The 19,436-nt window shown below is 45.5% G+C and overlaps 1 protein-coding gene across 2 annotated transcripts in view; it reads right to left on the bottom strand.

The window, feature by feature from the left end:
• The window catches only part of Gpc6 (glypican 6), a 1,089,239-nt gene that overhangs the window by 11,717 nt on the left and 1,058,086 nt on the right, over positions 1–19,436 (bottom strand). For both annotated transcript variants that reach the window (XM_055609996.1, XM_055609997.1), the window contains one exon: positions 9,512–9,648. In XM_055609996.1, the coding sequence (XP_055465971.1) occupies positions 9,512–9,648 (137 nt within the window). The remainder of the gene's footprint in view (positions 1–9,511; positions 9,649–19,436) is intronic.

Genomic DNA, 19,436 nt, shown 5'->3' with positions numbered 1-19,436 from the left:
AGGTTGGATGCACACATACTGGAAATAGGAATGACTTGGCTTTGAGGACAAATTGGAGTGCCTAACAAGGGTGTTGTCCCTGTCAATTATTTACACTGTGCTGTGGCAGCCAATTGTAAGCTCACTTTTTTTGGGCTTCTGCTTGCAAGAGTGTGGCAAGGAGCTAAATGTTGACAGTTCCGCAGAATTATTTTTCCTCACATCTAATGTCATGTTGTTAATGTGGGGTTCCTTGATATCAACCAAGCATAACCGATGAGGCTGGAAGAGTCCCGAGAGAAGGCAGAAAGTACTGAGGGAGCAAAGCGTTCTTTTCAGTGGGAGGCAGGGGCCCGCACGTGGTGTGCCGGAGAAGTCACACGCACGGCTGGCAGCTCTGTAACCTAAGAAGCAGTAACATGCGTCTTATAGAAGCTTCTCCGAGGCTAACCGCTGTGCCTGCCACCCACACCCCAAGCTTGGGTCGGGGTTTTCAGAAAGAAGGCCTGGTTGCTATGTAAATGCGCTTGCTGAGAGGCATGTCAACCTATCAGCACGCAGTATTGCTTTCTAGCACGCCCTGTTTGTTCTCACAGAAGCAGCTCCACGCGCAAGGAAAGGTACACAGACCTTGGAGTCAAAGCAGAGGGGTGCCAGGAAAGGAAGGCTGAGAGGAGCTACAGATGGGGTTGGCTATGAATTTAAATGGCATCTGTGCCAGGCACTGTGACAAAGTACCTGGGAAAGCCAACCGAAGTAGGGAATGTTTGATCTTGGCTCACTGTTTGAGAGATCTCCATCCATGCTCATCTGCAGCTGTTGCTTTGGGTCTGAGGTAAGGAGGCAGAAGACCGTGGAGGAGGACGCACGGTAAGGCACTCACCTCACGACAGCCAGGATGTGACTGAGGGCAGGGTGTGCTCATTAAGGACAGGCCTCCTGTGTCCCCTACCCTCCAATTAAGCTCTATCGAAACCTAGTTCCACAGTCTTTTAACAATACCATCAAATGGCAAATCCATCAGTTGATTGGTCCCCTGATTAGGTCAAAGGCTTCATGTTCTCTCAGTCCTGCCAAGCTTCATGGTTAAGCACTGTCCGGGAAACAGGCTGTTAACATGTGAGGCTTTGGGGTAAGGTGGCAGGTTCGTACTGAACCATGAAGCTTAGCCAGAACTGGGGCGCCCAAGTGCTGCCCTGGGTTTCTTTTCAAGCGCCCGATAGTCCTGACTGAGGCTACCCTGCGGCACAGACGGAAAAGTGAGATAAGAGCAGTTTCCACTCCCTAGTTACCATGTGCTGCACATCTCTACAGGAATTCTAGTTGTGAGCCACACACTCATTCATTTTTAGCATAGTCAAAGTCTGCCTGATATAAGGAGATACACTATCTATATAGAGCCAGAATTTCTTCCATGCAGTTCCAAATTTTGAAGGTCTCCATTTTTTTTTTCTCCTCCTGAAACCCATTTGTTAGCAAACCATCATCCAACCTGAAATATGGCCAATTACGGTCCCCACTTCTTCCACTAAGTGCCATGGGAATGCATTTTTCTACAGAAATCTAATGCATTTGATTGCAGGTTGTAGGTCCAGACCCCACGGGAACATTACATAATATACAGTGCATTCACTGTAGTAATTTTCTCAAGTAAAACAAAAAATTCTGAGTTCTAAAAAGACATATGGCTGCAAGGGTTTCAAATAAGGGATTGTAAACCTGTGATCTCTGTGACCCCTTTAGAAGCTTATTTAAATACACATTTAAACCTTACGTATATTAGAATGGCCATTATTTAAAACAACACACAGAAGGCAAGTGTTGCCGAGGTTCGGTAGAAACGGGAACTCCGAATACTGGCTGTGGGACAGTAAAAAGGTTCAGCCTCTGTAATGCACAGCACTGACAGTTTCTCAAAACATACGTGTGACTCCTCTATCATCCTCAGTTGCACCTGAGACATGTACGCGGGAGAACTAAAAGCAAAGACTTATGCAGATATTCATACCTCTGTTGGCAGCACGACATCATTCACAACAGAGCAAATGTTACAGTGACACAAGTAAGTGTTCGTTGGCGGATGAATGGATGGATGCAAAGGAAACAGGGCTCGTACAGATGAGGACAGAAACTCTGACACATGGCACAACAGCCTTAAGCCTTAAGGGCTGTAGGCTAAGTGAAATAAGCCAGGCAGGAGCATGACATGATGATTGCAGGGTGCCGCTAAGGAAGGCGAGAGCTGGTGCTCAGTGGGACACAGGTCCATTATGAGAGGATGACATTCTACAGACGGATGCTGGTGACACAATATGAATGTTCTCACCGTCACTGGACTCACTCTGTAAAATGGATAGTTGTGCATTTTACCTTTGCATTCCCCATTCATTAAAAAAAAAAAAACCTTAGTTTTAAGTATAACTTTTGAAAGCTCTTGACACAGACTGCTTCCCCCCCCCCCCCCCCATTTTCATTTTTCCTTGCTGGAAAGCTGTTTTGCCCAAAGTAGACCTGACTTTGCTCTAAATGGGTCCACAGGTCCTGGAAGGCTGAACTAGAGTTATCTATGGTGGTGCGTGTTCCCTGACACATGGCACTGAGATATGTTCAAATGTTCACCCACCAGAGAGATCTGAGATCTCTGGGGCACAGCAGGGTGCCCCACACAGCCTATTATACTCTTGTGCAAATTAAGTGGCTAACACGGCTCCTCAAATGCCACACTTGCTCTTAGGAGAGCTGTGTTAACCATTTACAGCGTGAATCCATGTGTAGAAGTATTGGTGGTGGAGAGCTGGAGGCAGGACTCGGCCTGAAGCTCTTAGAGAACATACACCCTTAGCCGCAGGGAACCGGAGGTGCATTCTCTGTCTTGGGTGCTTAATGCATGCCAGCTGCTCTCATACCATCCTTCCCTGGCAGAACTGGAGTCAGCAGATTATAGAGCCAATTGCAAGGGTGCCAAGCTGGGAACAAGCAGCTGTATCCTTTGCTCCTGTTTGTAGGTACCTCTATCACGAGAGCTTTCTCTCCCGTTGGCCCACCAAGGGAGCCCTCCTTCTTCACCTCTGCAGCAGCAGAAGTCAGCATGGTCACACTGCATGGCTGCCTGTTTACTTCTCAGGAAGATTTCTCACCTTCCCAACATGTTTGTCTGGCTGGGAATGGACGGAATAGTTTACAGTCCTTTAAGGCTTTGGGGCATCTTTGGCTATCACACTAAGACAATAGTATCCTGTCAGGCCTCGCATTTCGCTCTCTCAGCAGATCTCCCATCACCACACATCATTCCATCTGCTCAGACTTGCCCAGTCACAGAGCTCATTATTATTATTTTTTTGAATAGTTAATCTACACAGCGGCTGGCAAGAAAGACTCATCTATTTTCTAGATTGTTCTACTTCTCCTGCTTCTTACAGGTTCCCACATCTATGTATTGGTCTTGGAAGGATTTCCTTGGGGATGTGGTACTTCTGGGAGGATTAGATGCCTTGAAATTCTATGATTGCTTCCATAAGAACAGTCTCCAATGGGTCAAAGTCATCTATGTTCCTTAGTCAGGTCCTCAAACACCTCCTCCCAGAAAGTGTTTCTCTCTCTCTCTCTCTCTCTCTCTCTCTGTATGTGTGTGTGTGTGTGTGTGTGTGTGTGTGTGTGTGTGTGTGTGTGTCTAACTCTTGTTGTTTTGGAACAAGCTCTAGACCAGGCTGTCATGGCACTCACAGAAATTTATGTGCTTTTAACTCTTGAGTGCTGGGATCAAAGGCATGCACCACCACTGCCAGGCACCCAGAAGGTGTTTTCAGGAAAGGACACATTGATAGCAAAGCACTAACTTATAGGGAACAAAAATGACCCTTGCTCACTCTACAGTTCTCTACGGTAAGGGAGGAATCTGGCAAGGAATGACATAGGACTCTACATAGCTCCAGATGCCTGGCATCCTTTAGGAAAACCACATGCTGGTAGGACATGGGTTCCGACCGAATCTCATGCTGGTGGCCTGTCCTGCTCTTCTTCCTATGGATAGCCATGCGTTAGAAAGAGGGTCCCAAGGAAGAGAAAGCAATCCTAAAGGAAGTTATGGGTCATGCCATTTACAGCCGCATACCAAGAAAGCAAAATTCTTGTTGGAGAGTGGTAAGTTAAGAGCCTGTGTGCATTGTCCTTGGTTGGTGCTTCAGACTCCACAGGCCCCGCTGGGTCCTGGCAGATTGGCTCTGACGGTCTTCTTGTGGAGCTTTTGTCATCTCTAGGTCCATTTATCCTTTCCCCTCTTTTCCAGTAGACTCCCTATGCTTTGTCCAATGTTTGGCTGTGAGTCTCAGTATCTGTTTTGAGCTGTTGATGGGTAGAGCCTCTAAGAGGACACAACTCTGGTAGGCTGCTGTCTGCAAGCACAGTAGAGTATTGTTAATAGTGGTAGGGGTGGGCCTGGCATTGGTTGGATATTCCCCCAGTCTCTGATCCATCTGTTCTATCTTTGTCCCTGCAGGTCTTGTAGGTTAGGGTAAGTTTTGGACTGAGTTTTTGTGGGTGGGTTGGTGACTCCTCTGTCCACTGGGAGTCTTGTCACATCTTTTATTTTTGGCAGTATTGGAGACTGAACTCGGGATTTTGTACCTGCTCAGAAAGGTACAAAAAAGGTACATGATACAATTGAGTTACAGCCCTGATGGGACTTCCCTACCAGGTCACAGGGGAGGAAGACACTCAGTCCTCATGTGAATAGATGAGCTGGGGTGTCTGGGAAGGGGGTCTGAGGAATAGGGGAGGGGGATGAGGGAGGAAGGGTGGGACCAGGAGGAAAAGAGGGAGGGGCCTATGACTGAGATGTAATTAACAAAATAAGACAGAGAGAAAAGAGCCTGTGTGCACAGAAGTGGGCTGTTTCTCCTTTTGCTGTTTGCTCCTGGGCAGTGCTCTGCCCCATGTGTCCTAACCATATAAAAGTTTTATTTCCCTCCAAGCCTGTGCTTTCCTGACTCCCACCTCATCACTCTTCCCCAGCTCCTGCAGAGACAGCTCATTCTGGTCACAGGTTGCCCAGAAGTCCTCCTCCGGCGTGACTGATGGCTGCACATGCCCTCCAGGGGTCTCTAGGCTCACCGTGGGACCCTTAGAAGGCCTAGATTTGTAACCTGCTCCAAGAGGCTTCAGTTTTTCTCCCTTTGGCCTTCTAGATTATTATCGATTCTTCCTCCCTCCCCCCCGTAACTTACTAACTTCCTTTCAGTCCCTATTTGTCTGAGTTGAGTCAGAATGTTCCTCTATCTTCTCCCATTGCCCTCTGAGAAGTTGTTAGGTCAGTGAATAATGAGAGGTATAGAAGTTCCACCTGCAGCTCACTTCCTGCTGCTGCTCACTGGAGGTGAGTCCTGGGCTGCCTCTCTCAGGCAACAACAGACACTGACAGGAATGCTGAAGAACGTTCTGTATTTGCTCTGTAGACCAGTGGTGTGTGCTTCTGAGCATGAACTGCTGTGAACTCAGCATTCAGATGTCTGCTTCTCTATGTGATGGTGATTTGGAGGTTGGAACTCATGGAAGTGATTAAGAAAGAGACTCCTTATCTACAACCAGCCATGCTGGCACCCTAACCTCGGGTGCTCTAGTACCCAGAACAGTATCAAGTGAGGTTCAGTGGTTTTAGCTTCTGTATCTTTGTTACTTTGTTATAACACAGTGGGAAGATGGAAAAATTCACCTACTCAAGTGTTAAACAAGGATCTAGGGTTTAAGGCATTTCTTCTTCTATCATCAAGATCCCACCAGTGTCTGATTACGACCTTCAGCATGAAGGCTGTGTCATGACCTTACATGCACTCAACGCAGCAAACTATGTGGCTGCTACAGCAAAGCTGGTGTATGTGCACACATCAGGCAACCATTGATTTCAACAGGTGCTGTTAGGTTAATAATAAACCAATCTTTTGGAAAAATAAGAGAATCACTGCATTATATGGACATGCCCAGTTTGGAGTCATTTTGATTTCAGAAACATTAAAATCTAAAACAGCACATTTCTGGATCAAGGAAATATGATGAAGAAATCAGGGTAAGAATCCAAAAATAATTGGGAGAAAAATGGAAGTGAGAAGACATGTTTGATCAAACACATAAGACAGAAAGGTGCAAACAGAAAGATGTCGCTGAAGGAGTCTGATGGGCAGATCACAGAGAGGAAGACGCAGCAGCTTATCAGAGACATTGGGCTCCGGGTTCGCTGTACAAACTCCAGGCCCACAACCTCCTATCAGTCCTAACAAGTGCCTGTGTTCTGTACCCGTTAACTTGTGCTGAGAGAGATTTTTTCCTTAATAATAAATTTTCACATAGCTGATAAGAACAACCTTTTTTTCCTTCATCTTTGTTTTGCAACTGATCCTAAATATTTTAAAAAGTCTGCCATCTTCAAACCCTTACTTTGAAAGTGGGAGAACAGTTTTTGTATTTCATATGGATTCTTAGTTGTTATTATTATGGGTCTGGTCAACATTTAAAATGGTACAAACTTAGGGGGACTCATGTCACATTTGGATACATGTATACCTGTGTAATTCTCAAATCAGGGTAAGTGATTGATAACTCCTTAAACAGTTACCATTTCTCTGTGGTAAACATATTCGAAATCCTTTCTTGCAGCTTTTGTTGGGAGAAATGGCTGGGTACGGTCCTCTTCCAGCACAGCCCGCCAGAGCATGTTTGTCCCTGCTTGTAACTCACTGATTAACCTCTCTCACCAAATGCACTCTCTGAGTTGCAAAGCCTTTCTGAAGAATTTGTTCAAGTAAAAAAACTTTTTTTCCGTGTGATTCTAGATCAGTTGCTACTTGGAGAAGAAGACAGGTTCAGTCGAATTTAATGCAACGAGTCTGTATTTGTTCTCTAATTACCAAGTGAGCAGGTGCCAGGCTGTAACTGTAATGCCCCTACAGAAGAAGACTTTTAAAGAGAAAATGAAAGGAACCGTGGGATTGCAGTTTTTCAAGGGGGGCATAATCAAGTCATAAATATTGGACAACCCCATCTTTTTAAATAATGCATGGATTACGTAATAAAAAATGACCTCATAGAGTTGTGTCACCAAATGGGGGACAAGTCAAACACTCGGCAGGGGTCACCAGTGCTGGACCACACAAGCTCACTGCATCCCTGCTTCTGAACATGTAGCATGAACACTTTGCACTGGCTATGACGCCCCCAGGTCACCTGATGACAACATGCTACGTGGAACACCTTGACTCCTAGTCAAAACTAGGAGCGTTATGAATCTCTGGGTTAGTCCTGCGCACACGGAAGTTACGCTCTTACGGGAACACAGGAGCTTAATCATAGAAACAAATCTTGAAAGCTGGTGAGATGGCTCAGGTGTCAAGAACAGTGGCTGCCGTCCCAGAGGTTCTGGGTTCAATTCCTAGGTCACATGGCAGCTAACAACAGGACCCCCAACACCCTCCTAGGCCTACTGCAGACAGGAGCTACAGAAATACATGGAGACAAATCACCTCAAACAGAAAAAATACATAAAAATTTGAAAAATTCTTAAAAAACAAAACAAAGACCTTTAAATATTTTCCTATTGTCAGTAAATATCAGATTCATTTATATTTAGATTGTGTTATGTTAGAGTTTTTATATTTAAAATCTGCTATTTGAGCTGCACACACCCACAAAAACCATTATATGAAACTTGGCTTGGAATTACAACAGAACTTTCCAAAATTTCTCAAATGGTCCTAAATACATTTCTGCCATTTTATGCCACATGTTTCTATCGAACAGTATTAAATCTCATTTTATTTCTTAATTTGAACAGGGGCATATTTAGAGGATTTTTTTTTTTTTGTTTAAGAGGCACAGGAATACTGGATTAGTGAGGGGAGAGCCCCAGTATTTTCTTGTTACCTCGGTGCCAGGAGCAGGGTACCAGCTTCCTCATCTAGGTGCTGTGACCTCACAAGGAAGAACTTGGATTTGCCACCCTCACCTCCATGTGGCTCTCCCTTCAAAGTCTTTATATTTCTATTCACGTCTTGGTAGATTTTAGCCCCTTCTCTTGCTCACTCTTTATGTTTCCTTTGGTAAGAAATCACATGCGTGAATCCAGGATTCTACGTGATTGTCCATGGGAATGAGGTTCACAACACAGCCTTGATTCCAGTCAGGGCTGAGAGGTAAACACCGGTCAGCTGCAGAGCTGCCCGTCAGAGTCACCGGCATCAGCGCTGCCTCTCAAGGTCACCTGCCGCTGAGCTGTCCTTCAGGTTACCTGCTCAGATGGGCAGTGTGTTTCTGTAGGGTCGTTGGGAGCTGATTCGTCGGAGGTATTCATTCACAGCTGACTTTCTCTGTCTGAAAGTCTCCTCCTCCACAGGACGCAGAGGCCTTGTGTGTGTGGCATGCTGCTCCCCTCTCTAGTCTCAAGCTTAGATTTGAACAGGGACATTTTGGGCACCTTGGCTGTGGATCTTTCCGCGGCTGTCCTGAATTCACCTGCTGGGCTCTTTCTTGCAAGACTGACAACACATGCCTAACAGATGCTAAAAGTGCAGCGAAGCAAGAGGACCTAAGGCTCCCTCCACGCCCTCTGCTTACCTCTGGCAGATTCTTCTGGTCTTGGTTCTCACGTGCCTTCTTTCTCACTTGGAACACGGCTACTTCCTTCCTTTAAAGCTTCTCAGTTTCACCCTCCCAAGCAGAAGCCTCTCCTAGCTTCTCCACCTGCTGCTCAGTCCCCAGAGATTCCTTGAGTCCGATTTAGCAGCTGCCTTACCCACCTGCAGCCCCACTGATGCAGGCCTGGCAGGCTCCTCTCCTCATGTCCTGCCCAGCCTGCCAGCTCCCAGCCTGTTTTCCTGCCCAGCTTCTCCACCCTCGGCAAGCTTGGGCCAGCCCAGACTGAGCTGAAAGAGCAGGTTCAGATTTATTTTTTATTTTTTTCTAATGTCCACAGCATTGGTCAGTAGAGCAGGAAGATAAAAACAGAGCTCTTGGGAGGATTCAGTGGGACACAGGAGACATGGAACCTTCTGCGTCCCTTCCTCCTTTGTCTCTTAGCCATTTTCTTCTACCTTTTCATTGAATGGTATGTAGGTTTTTTTTTTTTCTCCAAAGATGAAAATATTACAGTTGAATTTTCTTTTTTCTTTTGTTTAACTTGTGATTAAAAAAAAAAAAAAAGAAAGAAAGAAAGAAAAAAGAGACCTGCAGACTGAACTATGGATAAAAATAACTATCTTATCATCTTAAAGTCATTAAGTGAACATAACGGGCTCCTTGTGATCTCAGGCGGTCTGGAAGCTGGCATCTGTCACCACCCTCCATCTCATCCACAGGCGAGACTGTCAGAGCAAGGACTCCATGCTTAATGGAATCCTGAGAGTAAGTGTTTGCATGTGCCCATCCAACCTGTCACTCCCAGCAGCTGTCACCCAGCGTCTCTGAGTCCCTCCACTCTCCTCTGCTTCCCACAGTGCTGCCAGGGGATTCCCGAGGGGCTGACTGTGCCGCGCCCCCATCCCAGCCTCACCTGGCTTTGCTGTGTCCGTTCCAGCACTCCTCCTCATTGGACGTGCCTGCTGTCACGCTCTCATCCTTGCAGATGGCATAAGGCAATGCCGACCAGACCTTTTTAGAGAGCTTCAGTTTCTCCTTGATGTCTGTGACCTGATCAAGACACCAAAGAAAAAGTGTGAGAAGACTCCTCAGGCTTCGCTTGCCTCTCCTCATACGGGCTTAACAAAGTGACGGCGACCAACCTGAGATACAAGAGCACAAACTACCATTTCCAACAGAGACGAAAACCATGCTACAGGGCTCATTGCCCAGAAAGCCTCCCACCCCCACTCTCTTCTTGCTCCTCCCAGAGAACACTTAGGCTATTGGCTTTCTGTTTTCTCTCTTCTCTGTCCTGTCCTTTGAACTGAAAACTAAGGAAGTGTCTCTCCTGGTTTTGGGCCACCCCACTGCAGAGAGTAGGGAACGGCCTACAAACACCCTAAACACAAGCTTTAGATCATGTTTCCTGGATGTCAGACGAATGCTCCAAAACAGCACAGCAAGAGATGAAACACATTTCCCAATGGAGTATCTGTGTCTGCAAAAGCAAATACTGTTGCTAGCTCAGCTGTTGGTGACCTCTGCTCCAGTGGGCTCACACAGAATGCATTTGGGTAATGAATAGTAAACCCAATCCACTTAAAAAATTCTGGTTCCCAAAGATGTACCAGCATACAATGTAGCTCTGAGGGCTTAGTACCTCAGTACTCAGTACTTAGTACTTAGTACCGGTGTCCGAGGTATTTGCAAGCTTAGCATTGACTTTTCACCTGGGAGAGAAGGAAGCATAAGGATCTGATGTCATTTTAGCTCCATCAAGAACCTGCAGTTCATTCATTTCATACAGTCAGTGTTCTGATGCATCGTCTAGCCATTCCTTGCCAATACTGAGAAATTTCATAGATGGATAGAAGACACCGGTTACAGGCTGCATTGGTCACACTGGGTCGTTCCAGGCATTTTTTAAGTCCTGCCCCAGAACTCCTTGGAAGGCATCATGACTTTGACATGGGGTCTTTACAGGGGTAAGGGAGTAAAAACGATCCCATTTAGATAGATTCTAAGTCAGGAGCGCTGGATGGAAGATGCGGACACAGAGAGGGAGGATGAGGGCAGGGCCAGGGAGAAGATGGCCGTTTGAGGGCCTGGAAGCCATCCTTCCCCACAGCCGCAGAAGGAACCAGTGCTGTGCACACTGTGACGTTGGACTCCCAGCTTCTTTGACTCCCTGCTGGACTCAGACTCAATGCTAGCTGCAGTCAAGAGTCCACATCTAACACACGGACCCCCTCACGTCCCAGCCAGCAGCTCTCTTCACCCTTCTCATCCTGTGCTTCCTGAAGTAGGGATAGGGCAGGACGTGACCTCGTCCTCAGTGGTTGGAAATGGTTGAGTGACCATTCATCCCTGTTTTTGACTTAGGGAACACAGGACGCTAAATTTATAAGAAAGAAAAAAACCCGATAAAACCCAGGATAGGTTAGTGATGTATTTTCACAACTGTGTTTGATAAATGTCCACTGAGATGTTAGTTTTAATTATCCCATTCTGTCTTGGTTTCATCGACAATATTACAAATGTCACATGATTGGGGTCATAACAACATGCGTCCTGAACCTCTGGAGGGCTGCAGTGAGGCTGGGGCTGTCCCTGGGTGTGTGCCTTTCATGCAGATGGGGTGTGGCCCTTCTGATTTGCTCACTGTGCCAGACTTTACAACCAGGGCATGCTCTCTCTGGCATTTTGATAGCTATACCTCTGCACTGTGCAGCTCTCGGAGATAAAAAGCAAAGGGGCATCGAGACATGCAGATGCTGTTTTAGCATCCCTTGAGAATACCGGGCCATTCCCCAGCAGCCTGCAAAGTCGAGGCAGACAGCTGAACGAATGGATGATTAGCCACTGGAAAGGAACACGCCTGTGATTTTAAAGTACTGGAATGATGGGAGTTTATTTCCAGTTTCAGGGACATTTTCCAGTTTGCTCATTGTTTAGAAGTACTTGTCTAATCCTACGTGCTGTTTTGATTTCTGGATAACACATGTAACTGCCCTGCAATAGCTCCAGAGCTGGGCTTTCTGCTTTGTCCCCCTGGAACTTAACAGCATGTGGCTGTGAGGAAAGCTTTATGCAACAGGTACTCCAGAACAAATGTGTTATGGATGGGCGCATCAATTTGACTCATTACACGACACAGCTCGATGGGACAGAGGCCTGTGGTCATTACAGCAGCTCCCTTGCTTTGTTTGAATCCCAGATGAGTTATTTGAGGATGCATCCTTCACAACAGTGGTAACTTCCAGAGGCCCAACTTACAGGACAAATATTGTCATGACAGCAGGGTTTGTAAAGACGAAGTATGGTTGGTTGTTTGTTTTTGCCTATTTTACTGACATTATGAAGAATCAACTTGTCATTTCGTAGGAACTCAATCCAGATAGATACATTTGGGTTCACAGAGATATAACCCAAGCCACCTTTTAGTACTTTATTTTTGACACATTGAACTGCTGCCTTTCCAGAGCTGTGTCTCTTGGTTTAGGCCCAAGAAAAAGTCCATGAAAAGCCGATGCCATGGGGAGACGGCAGAACCATTCCTCCATCCACCATAATGAAACTCAGGAGCTCACAGCACAGAGAGCAAGGGCACAAGGCAGAAAACTATGAAAGCCAGAGACATGAAAAATCAAGGAGTGGTTGAAAGAACATCTTTAATTTGATGGTCTCGCTTTGGAAATAAGCTTGCCTGAATGTTCAAGTTGACTCTCATGAAATTTCTGACTTAACTTCCAATTTACAGCAGACGCTAGGGATAGAGGAACAAACTGAGCAAGAGCATAAATAAATGATCAGACACATCCGGTGAACGAGACATTACAGAAGACAACTGGCCTCAACTCCTTAAAAGAGCAGAAGTAAATAAATAAATCAATAAAGGCAGGGAGACTGTTCTAGATGAAAAGAAACTCTGAAAAACATACCAACCAAATGTCACACGGGAGACTTTGCCTCTGTCTTAGATCTGGAGGCAAGATCTAAAAGATCTGTAACAGAGAGTTTTGAGACAAAGGGACAATTTTGAATACAGGACAGATACTAGTTGGGAATCCGGAGTCACTGTTAATTTTCTCAAGTGTAGACACGGTCATGTGGCTGTGAGAGAATATCTTTTAGGGGACTCATGCTGAGATATTGAGGGATGAAGTGTCCTTATGACTTTTATTTATTTGACAAGAGGCAACAAAACCAAAGCCCTCAGTCACTAGTGAATCCACTGGAGGAGAATACCAGTGCTAATTTTCTTTGTAGCATTTCCAAGGTGTTTGAAAAATCAGAAATGATGAAACATTGGGGGAAAGTAATGTCGTATTGTCAGGAACACAGCTGTTAGGAGCCTGCCTGGAAGTCATGGACTCACAGTGTGGGCCAAGAGCTCTCAGGCAGCCAAACCTCTCAGAACAATCTTCTCAACGCCATCTTGCTCAACCATTGTTGCCACACCACTGCACAACCGGGACACAGAGGGCTTGAGCAGCCAAAGCCAACTTGTCGTGTATTTGGTTAATGGTGGAGATGAAGCGTCGTTTCCGGTGTAGACTGCCATGCTCACAGTGTCACTGTGGAGAGTCCCGGCTTCCCAGCCTGCCACAGCGGCACTGACGCTCCAGCGCTTATCTCCGAGGACGCAGGACAGACTCACTGGGACTCGAGACTGAGAACACAGACACTCCTGTTTCTACTTATGAAATATGAGATTGTAAGCCTTCCTGATACTCCACGTAGAGATGAATTCTGCAGCCAGGTCATGTGGAGACAGACATTTTTCCAGCTAAGAAGAAGCAAGTAATTCTTCCACAATAGGGACGGTGGTGCTGGGGCAGGGTATGGATGGGCACGTCCATGTGTAGACGAGGGTCTGTGTCTCCATTGACTCATTAAATGGAAGAGTGAGTTAAAGATATCTTTGGGAGAGAAACTTTGGATTTCTTTCAAACAATGGAAGCACAGGAGAACAATGGAACGGCAGGTTGAACGCAGTACTCCCTTGGCAATGGATTTGTTCTAAGACACTATGGCTAGTCCAGACTATGCACAACACTAAGTCTTAAGTTATGTGTGTGTTTTACCGTACAGACATATCTATGATAAGGCTTCACTTATACATCACTCATATTAAGAACCGAAAATAACTAATAACAAAATAGAACAATTACAGGATATTGTAATGAAAGTTAGGAGAGTATGGCTCCTCGCAACCACCTTAGTGTCCTGTGCTGACTTTTGCTCTTGTGATAAGGTGGGGTCATGAGACATGAGCATCAGGAGGTAAGGTGAGGGACGGGTCCAGGTGCTCTGTCATCTTGGGCACCTATGGAGTTTTTCTTTTTTTTTTCTTTTTAATTTTATTTTTCTTATTAGTTACATTTTGTTAACTCTGTGTCCCAGCTGTATCCCGCTCCCTCATTCCCTCCCCAACCCCACACTCCCTCTCTGGTCTCCTCCCTGCCCCTTTCCAAGTCCACTGATAGGGGAGGAAGCAGCATCTGATTTGAGTGTTCCAGATCCCAGTCATTACAAGGCACCATTAGATACTGGACAATGAGAAGTATCCCATCTCAGGCAAGTTGTACCCGCAGGCGTGCTATGTCACTGCCCTACTCAGAAAACGTGCAAGTTGAAAGTTACCTGTCAGAGCATAACCAGTTATAAGTACCTGACATCACAGAAAGTAAGATCATGGATAAAAGGAACTGTGTTTCTCTTGTTACTTCTAAATTTTTATTCTACGCATATAGGTGTTTTGCCTGCATGCATTGTGTATGGAATGCACGCTCGCTGCCCTTGGAGGTCAGAAGAGAACCTCAGATCCTGGGGAGCAGAGTTTCAGAATGTTGTGAGCCACCACATGGGTGCTGGGAACTGAACCAGGGTCCTCTGGAAGAGCAGGCAGTGCTCTTAACTGCTAAGCCATCTCCCCAGTGCTCTTAATTTTTAAATATGACACCATGGTTGGAGATATTTGTGGCATGCCATGTGATATTTTGATACAGGCTTGCATTATCTCATGCTCAAATGAGGGTACGCTTAACTCTTCAAACATTCATCATTTCTTTGTGGCGACAACAGACACTCTTGTTCCCTCAAGCTTACTCTCTATGCCTCTGGAATAGTATGAGGTAAAAACACTAAAAATTCTTTGTAAATTCTCATCCTCAGAATTTTGTGCCTGTGTGGAACTCAAAACTCATAATGTATGAGTTCAGTAGAGGTGTTACATAGCTTAGGCATAAACAATTTCAAATATCCAAAGTGTCTCTAATCCTGAATATTTTGCTGATGGAAGTACATGACCAAATAACATAGAGACTGCATGCCTGTATGCAAGGGCTCACATGACTTATTTGAAATCAGTGATTTGGCAAGTAAAAAAAAAAATCAGTAACATTGAGTGTCTTCAGTTTAATGAGGCGGGAAGGAGAAGACTATTGTCGTCCAGTACGTTGGTGGAGTAGGGAAAAACAAAGCTTTTGCTGCCAGCATTCCTTCACTAAGCACTTCTGCCTCCTTTTAGGCCAGGTTTATAAAGATGGCTAGTTCATCACAGCTGCTCTTGGAGGATGGACAACTGCACCATTTGGTGGGTGTGAACAGATTTGCAATAGACACAGTCATGAGGAAGCAAAAGGCTGTGTGAGTCTTGATGCCAATTTGTCCGGAAGCCTTCCTAAGGAATACTGTATTCCCTCCTGAGCAAGCAAGGCTTCGTTGACATCTTCTCTTTGTGATGTTGAATTCCACCATGGGAACAATTAGGAAGCAGGATAATTAGTAATTCTATCCAGAGGACTTAAAACTGAAAACACAACCCGTCCATCCTCTCAGGCTTTCATCCTGTGACAATTTTCCCCGTGAGGAACGGCTGCTTTCAGCCTCTGCTCTGGTCTTCAGCCATGTGTATCAAAGAGCCATCGCCTCTTCACGGCACCTGGGGAGTATCTGCTCCACAGCCCAAGACTCGGCACACAGCACGTAGTGTGTATCGGGTGCTTAACAAACATTTGCTGAGTGAACACACACATGAACAGCATGGCCAATTATCTGCTAAGGGTAGTAAGATGTTTAAAAACTATCGATTATCTGCCAGCTATGCCATCCAGACTTTCCTTTGGAGAGTCAGAAAGATGGGGCAAATTCAGTCAGGTCTTTATAAAAAAAAATCATTTCCTTGACCTGATTACTAACAGAGAAGGAAGGGACCTCAACGGATCCCTTCAATTCTCTAAGCTGGACTTCGGGTTCTTGTCATTCCAGGTGTGACTTATGTGTAGTGTTGGAGAAGAGTCCCAGGAACTTTAAAGGTCATCCTGGCTTGTGGATAAATCATGAGAATTTACCCCAAAATAGAGTGACTCCCATCTTACATAGTCTTTAGGATCCTGCACAGCATTTCCAGTACCTTCTTTTTGGTTTTCTAAGTAAGACGCCATGTTCCCACGGGCCGTGTTTTTGAACTTTATTTTAACTGTTGTCTACAGTGTGGATTACTTGATGGGGCGTCTTCTTCAATGGATTTACTCACTGAAGTCTGTCCATCCACCAAGACTCTAAGTCTGTTTACTGGGAACCCCTCCCTTCATCTGGCTTGTTCCTGGGCAGCCTGTGAGAGGACCACAGTTGTCCCACACCAACCATCTTGGACCCAAGTGTGTTTTCCCAGCTACCTGTTGTGTGAAGTTGGCCCCCTGCCCTGTTTACTTGTGACTTCAGAAAGATTTCAGTGTGCTTACTTCATCTGTAGAAAAACATAATGTAATCAGATGTAAATAATATATACCTTATCTTTAGAAAAAATAGGTGATTAATATTTGAAGGGCTATACACTAAATAATACATAATGAGGGGGAAAAACAATGTAAATATTTTATGGGCTGAAGGTCATTTGTTAGCTTTGGAAAACAGTCTGTTTAAAGAAAGAAAGGCAGTCTGGCCATTCCGCTACTTGGGTAAATTAAAAGAAATTCAGTGTATTTAGCCGTCTGTTCAGCCCAAGGATTTACTAATCCAGTTTTGGATTCAGCAGCCTTGTCTGGGTTTATGTTAAGAAAAGAATCAGCTCGTCTTACAGCTAGTCACTTCTCTAATGACTGTGAAGCTGCCTCAAGAACCATGCCATGTCTGCTGCCACGGTGACAAGACAAGTTCTAGGCATGTGTCTGTTCACAACTCTCATCCACTTGAAAATACACGGAGTCGAGAGCATTTCAGGTTCCTAGGTTGCAGAGGGAACACTAACCTTTTCCAGAATGGCCAAGTACCTCCGAGTAAGGTAGCCTGAGGCAGGAAGGAGGAGTCAGCAGTGCGATGGGGTGCAGTGAGGAAGCTCGCTCTGGTGAGCTGTTTATGCTGTGGAGCTCAAGTTCGCATCTTCCCATCAAGACTCAGCATTTCACTTACTCATAGGATATCAGTGTTCAACTTTCAGTTGTTTTTTTAGATTGTATGGAACTCTTTGGCATTGTTTTTCTACGTCCCAGAATGTCCCCTGTCTGTCCGACACTGTTTACGCGTTGTTTCACTCTGTAGGGGAATTGTTTGTACCATGTTTTCTTTCAGAAAACTTCCAAATAAGTCTTGGGGGTGACAGCAGGGACTCTGTTGGATCCAGCCTATCAGTGACCCTAACGCAGACTTTGCCCACAGAACCCACCAGCATTGTATCGTGTCCTCAGGTCACAACGCAACTTAAAAACAGCCCCACATTCTGCGCTTTGCCATGCACTCCCAGGGAACTCAGTACCAGCTTCTAGTCTATTGCCATGTGACATATTTTCTCTCCCGTGGTACGACACTTGTGGCATTGCTCCCCAAGGAGAAACACACTCGTGCATTTTGTAGGAAAAGACAGGAAGGATAAAAACCCAGTGGGAAGTTGGGGGAGCTTTGATGGTCCAGAAAGACAATGCTTAGTTCTGTTGCATTTCTCAGGGGATCAGGAACGGGATGAAAAGTTTAAAGAGTGAATTATTCCCTCCAGCTTCTGGCTTAGAGTTTCTTAGCTGAATGATCACACTCTATGGGGCACGACCCCACGAAGACAGATGGGATCTTCATCAGGCAAAGCGTTGGTCCTCAAAGTGAATTAAATATTGGCAACATCAGAGATATCTTTCCATGCCGTTCAGGTCATTTTTTTGTGGATTAAAAGGAAAAAGCAGCAAATTCTCACATTTTATATTTGTACGTAATTGTGTCTTGTTGCCTATGATTTAATGTTCTAGGCGAGAAAGCAGAGAAAGAGTGCCACATGTGCTCGAGAAAAGGCACAGTGTGACTTTGAGCTAATACCAATTGGAGTCAACAGTCAAGAGAAAAGGGAAGTCATTTAGTCCCAGAAGTTCACACAAAATCAAAGAATCACTTTGCCCAGTATCGTCTCAATTACAGCATTACTTGCTTTTTAAGACTGATGGCTTTAAGGAGTTCTCTTATTGCTGAATTGTCAAACTCTGAAGCCCATCAGAGATCCTGTGCTCCAAAACATCTAGAGGATTCATGATTTAAGATTTGTGCAGACTCATTAAAGTGTTTGCTTTGCTATGTGCTAGTGTCTAATGGAAGAGGACTCAGAATGCTGGACATTTCGCTGGATGTCCCCTTGCTTCTCTGGCACTTCTGGGCATCGTATGGACATCCTGACCACGGACAAGGGTCTAGGCCCTCCTGATTCTCGAGACATTTACACATGGAGGCCCCATCCTTCTCACTTTTCCCTACACACTCATGATCCATTCCTGGGTTGTTTTCTCCCGCCCACCTCCCTTCTGATCCATTTCTGATCTTGAGCATGAGTTGTCTCTGTTCCCTCACTCTCTGCTTTGGACAACATTGGCTAACTCTGGCCTTGCTCATTTTGTGGACGTTATTTTGGCTGAGTAGAACCAGACATTTCCAAGGAGCTTCCGTGATCTGTGAATTGTGACAATAGTGGCTTCTAAATTAGGTTATTAGAAACGCTGTCTTCATCATGTAAGACAGGTGATCCCAGGTACAGGCTCCCACAAAGAGAACGAGTTCAATATTGTTAATGGTTTCCTGAGGCAGATGAATCAGGTTAACATGTAAAAACCGAGCTCTGCTCCCCCTGTAATCATAGGATGACACAGGTTCTTTGTGGTCCAATGACCGGGCTTCTCTGTTTCCTGTTTTGGTCAATAGGATCACGGCATCGGAGTGGCACTTTGAATATGCTCAATCTATGGATTAATCAGGACACCAACAATTTTGTCAATACAGAAAAAGATTGAGTGTTTTGAGCATGTAGTTTTGCTGAAAATTCTTGTCTCTTTACCAACCAGTTAGTTCATCTCTTGTGCAACAGCTTCAAAGAGACTTTTTGGTGACACCCAGGAAATTGAAACAGGGACCCAATTTCTACTTTTGTGTGTGACAGACATGAAAATAATTCTGCTAAGCACATAACCTCCCAAAGTTACTCTTAAAATATTGAAACTTCATCTTGGGGAGATGAAGCCTAGGGCACCACACGAGTGCCTGCTAATTAAAAAAGGAGGAAGATGCTAGGACACAGCTTGTCTGGTGCCATGCTCGCCTCTGAGGCTTGGGCCTGCCTCTGCTTCCCAGACCCAAGGGGCATGCCGGCTACGAGGTGCTTCGAGTGAGGTCCCAGTGCCAGTGTGGGGAAGGCACCTCCTGGGGCCTGCTGCTCCTCGAGTTGAGCATGTGGAAGTACTCCAGCACACAGGAGGTGTTTGGTATCCCTGGGATGACACCCACAGTTGTCCTGCAGCTTCCGAATACATCACCTGCTTGTGTGCGCGCGCGCGCGCGCACACACACACACACACACACACACACACACACACACACACACACAC

The sequence above is a fragment of the Psammomys obesus genome, unplaced genomic scaffold, assembly GCF_907164565.1.
Source record: "Psammomys obesus unplaced genomic scaffold, mPsaObe1.curated_primary_1811, whole genome shotgun sequence".
NCBI classification, from domain to species: domain Eukaryota; kingdom Metazoa; phylum Chordata; class Mammalia; order Rodentia; family Muridae; genus Psammomys; species Psammomys obesus.
Note: the sequence above shows the minus strand (reverse complement) of the source record. Positions and strands in the feature narration are given on the sequence as shown.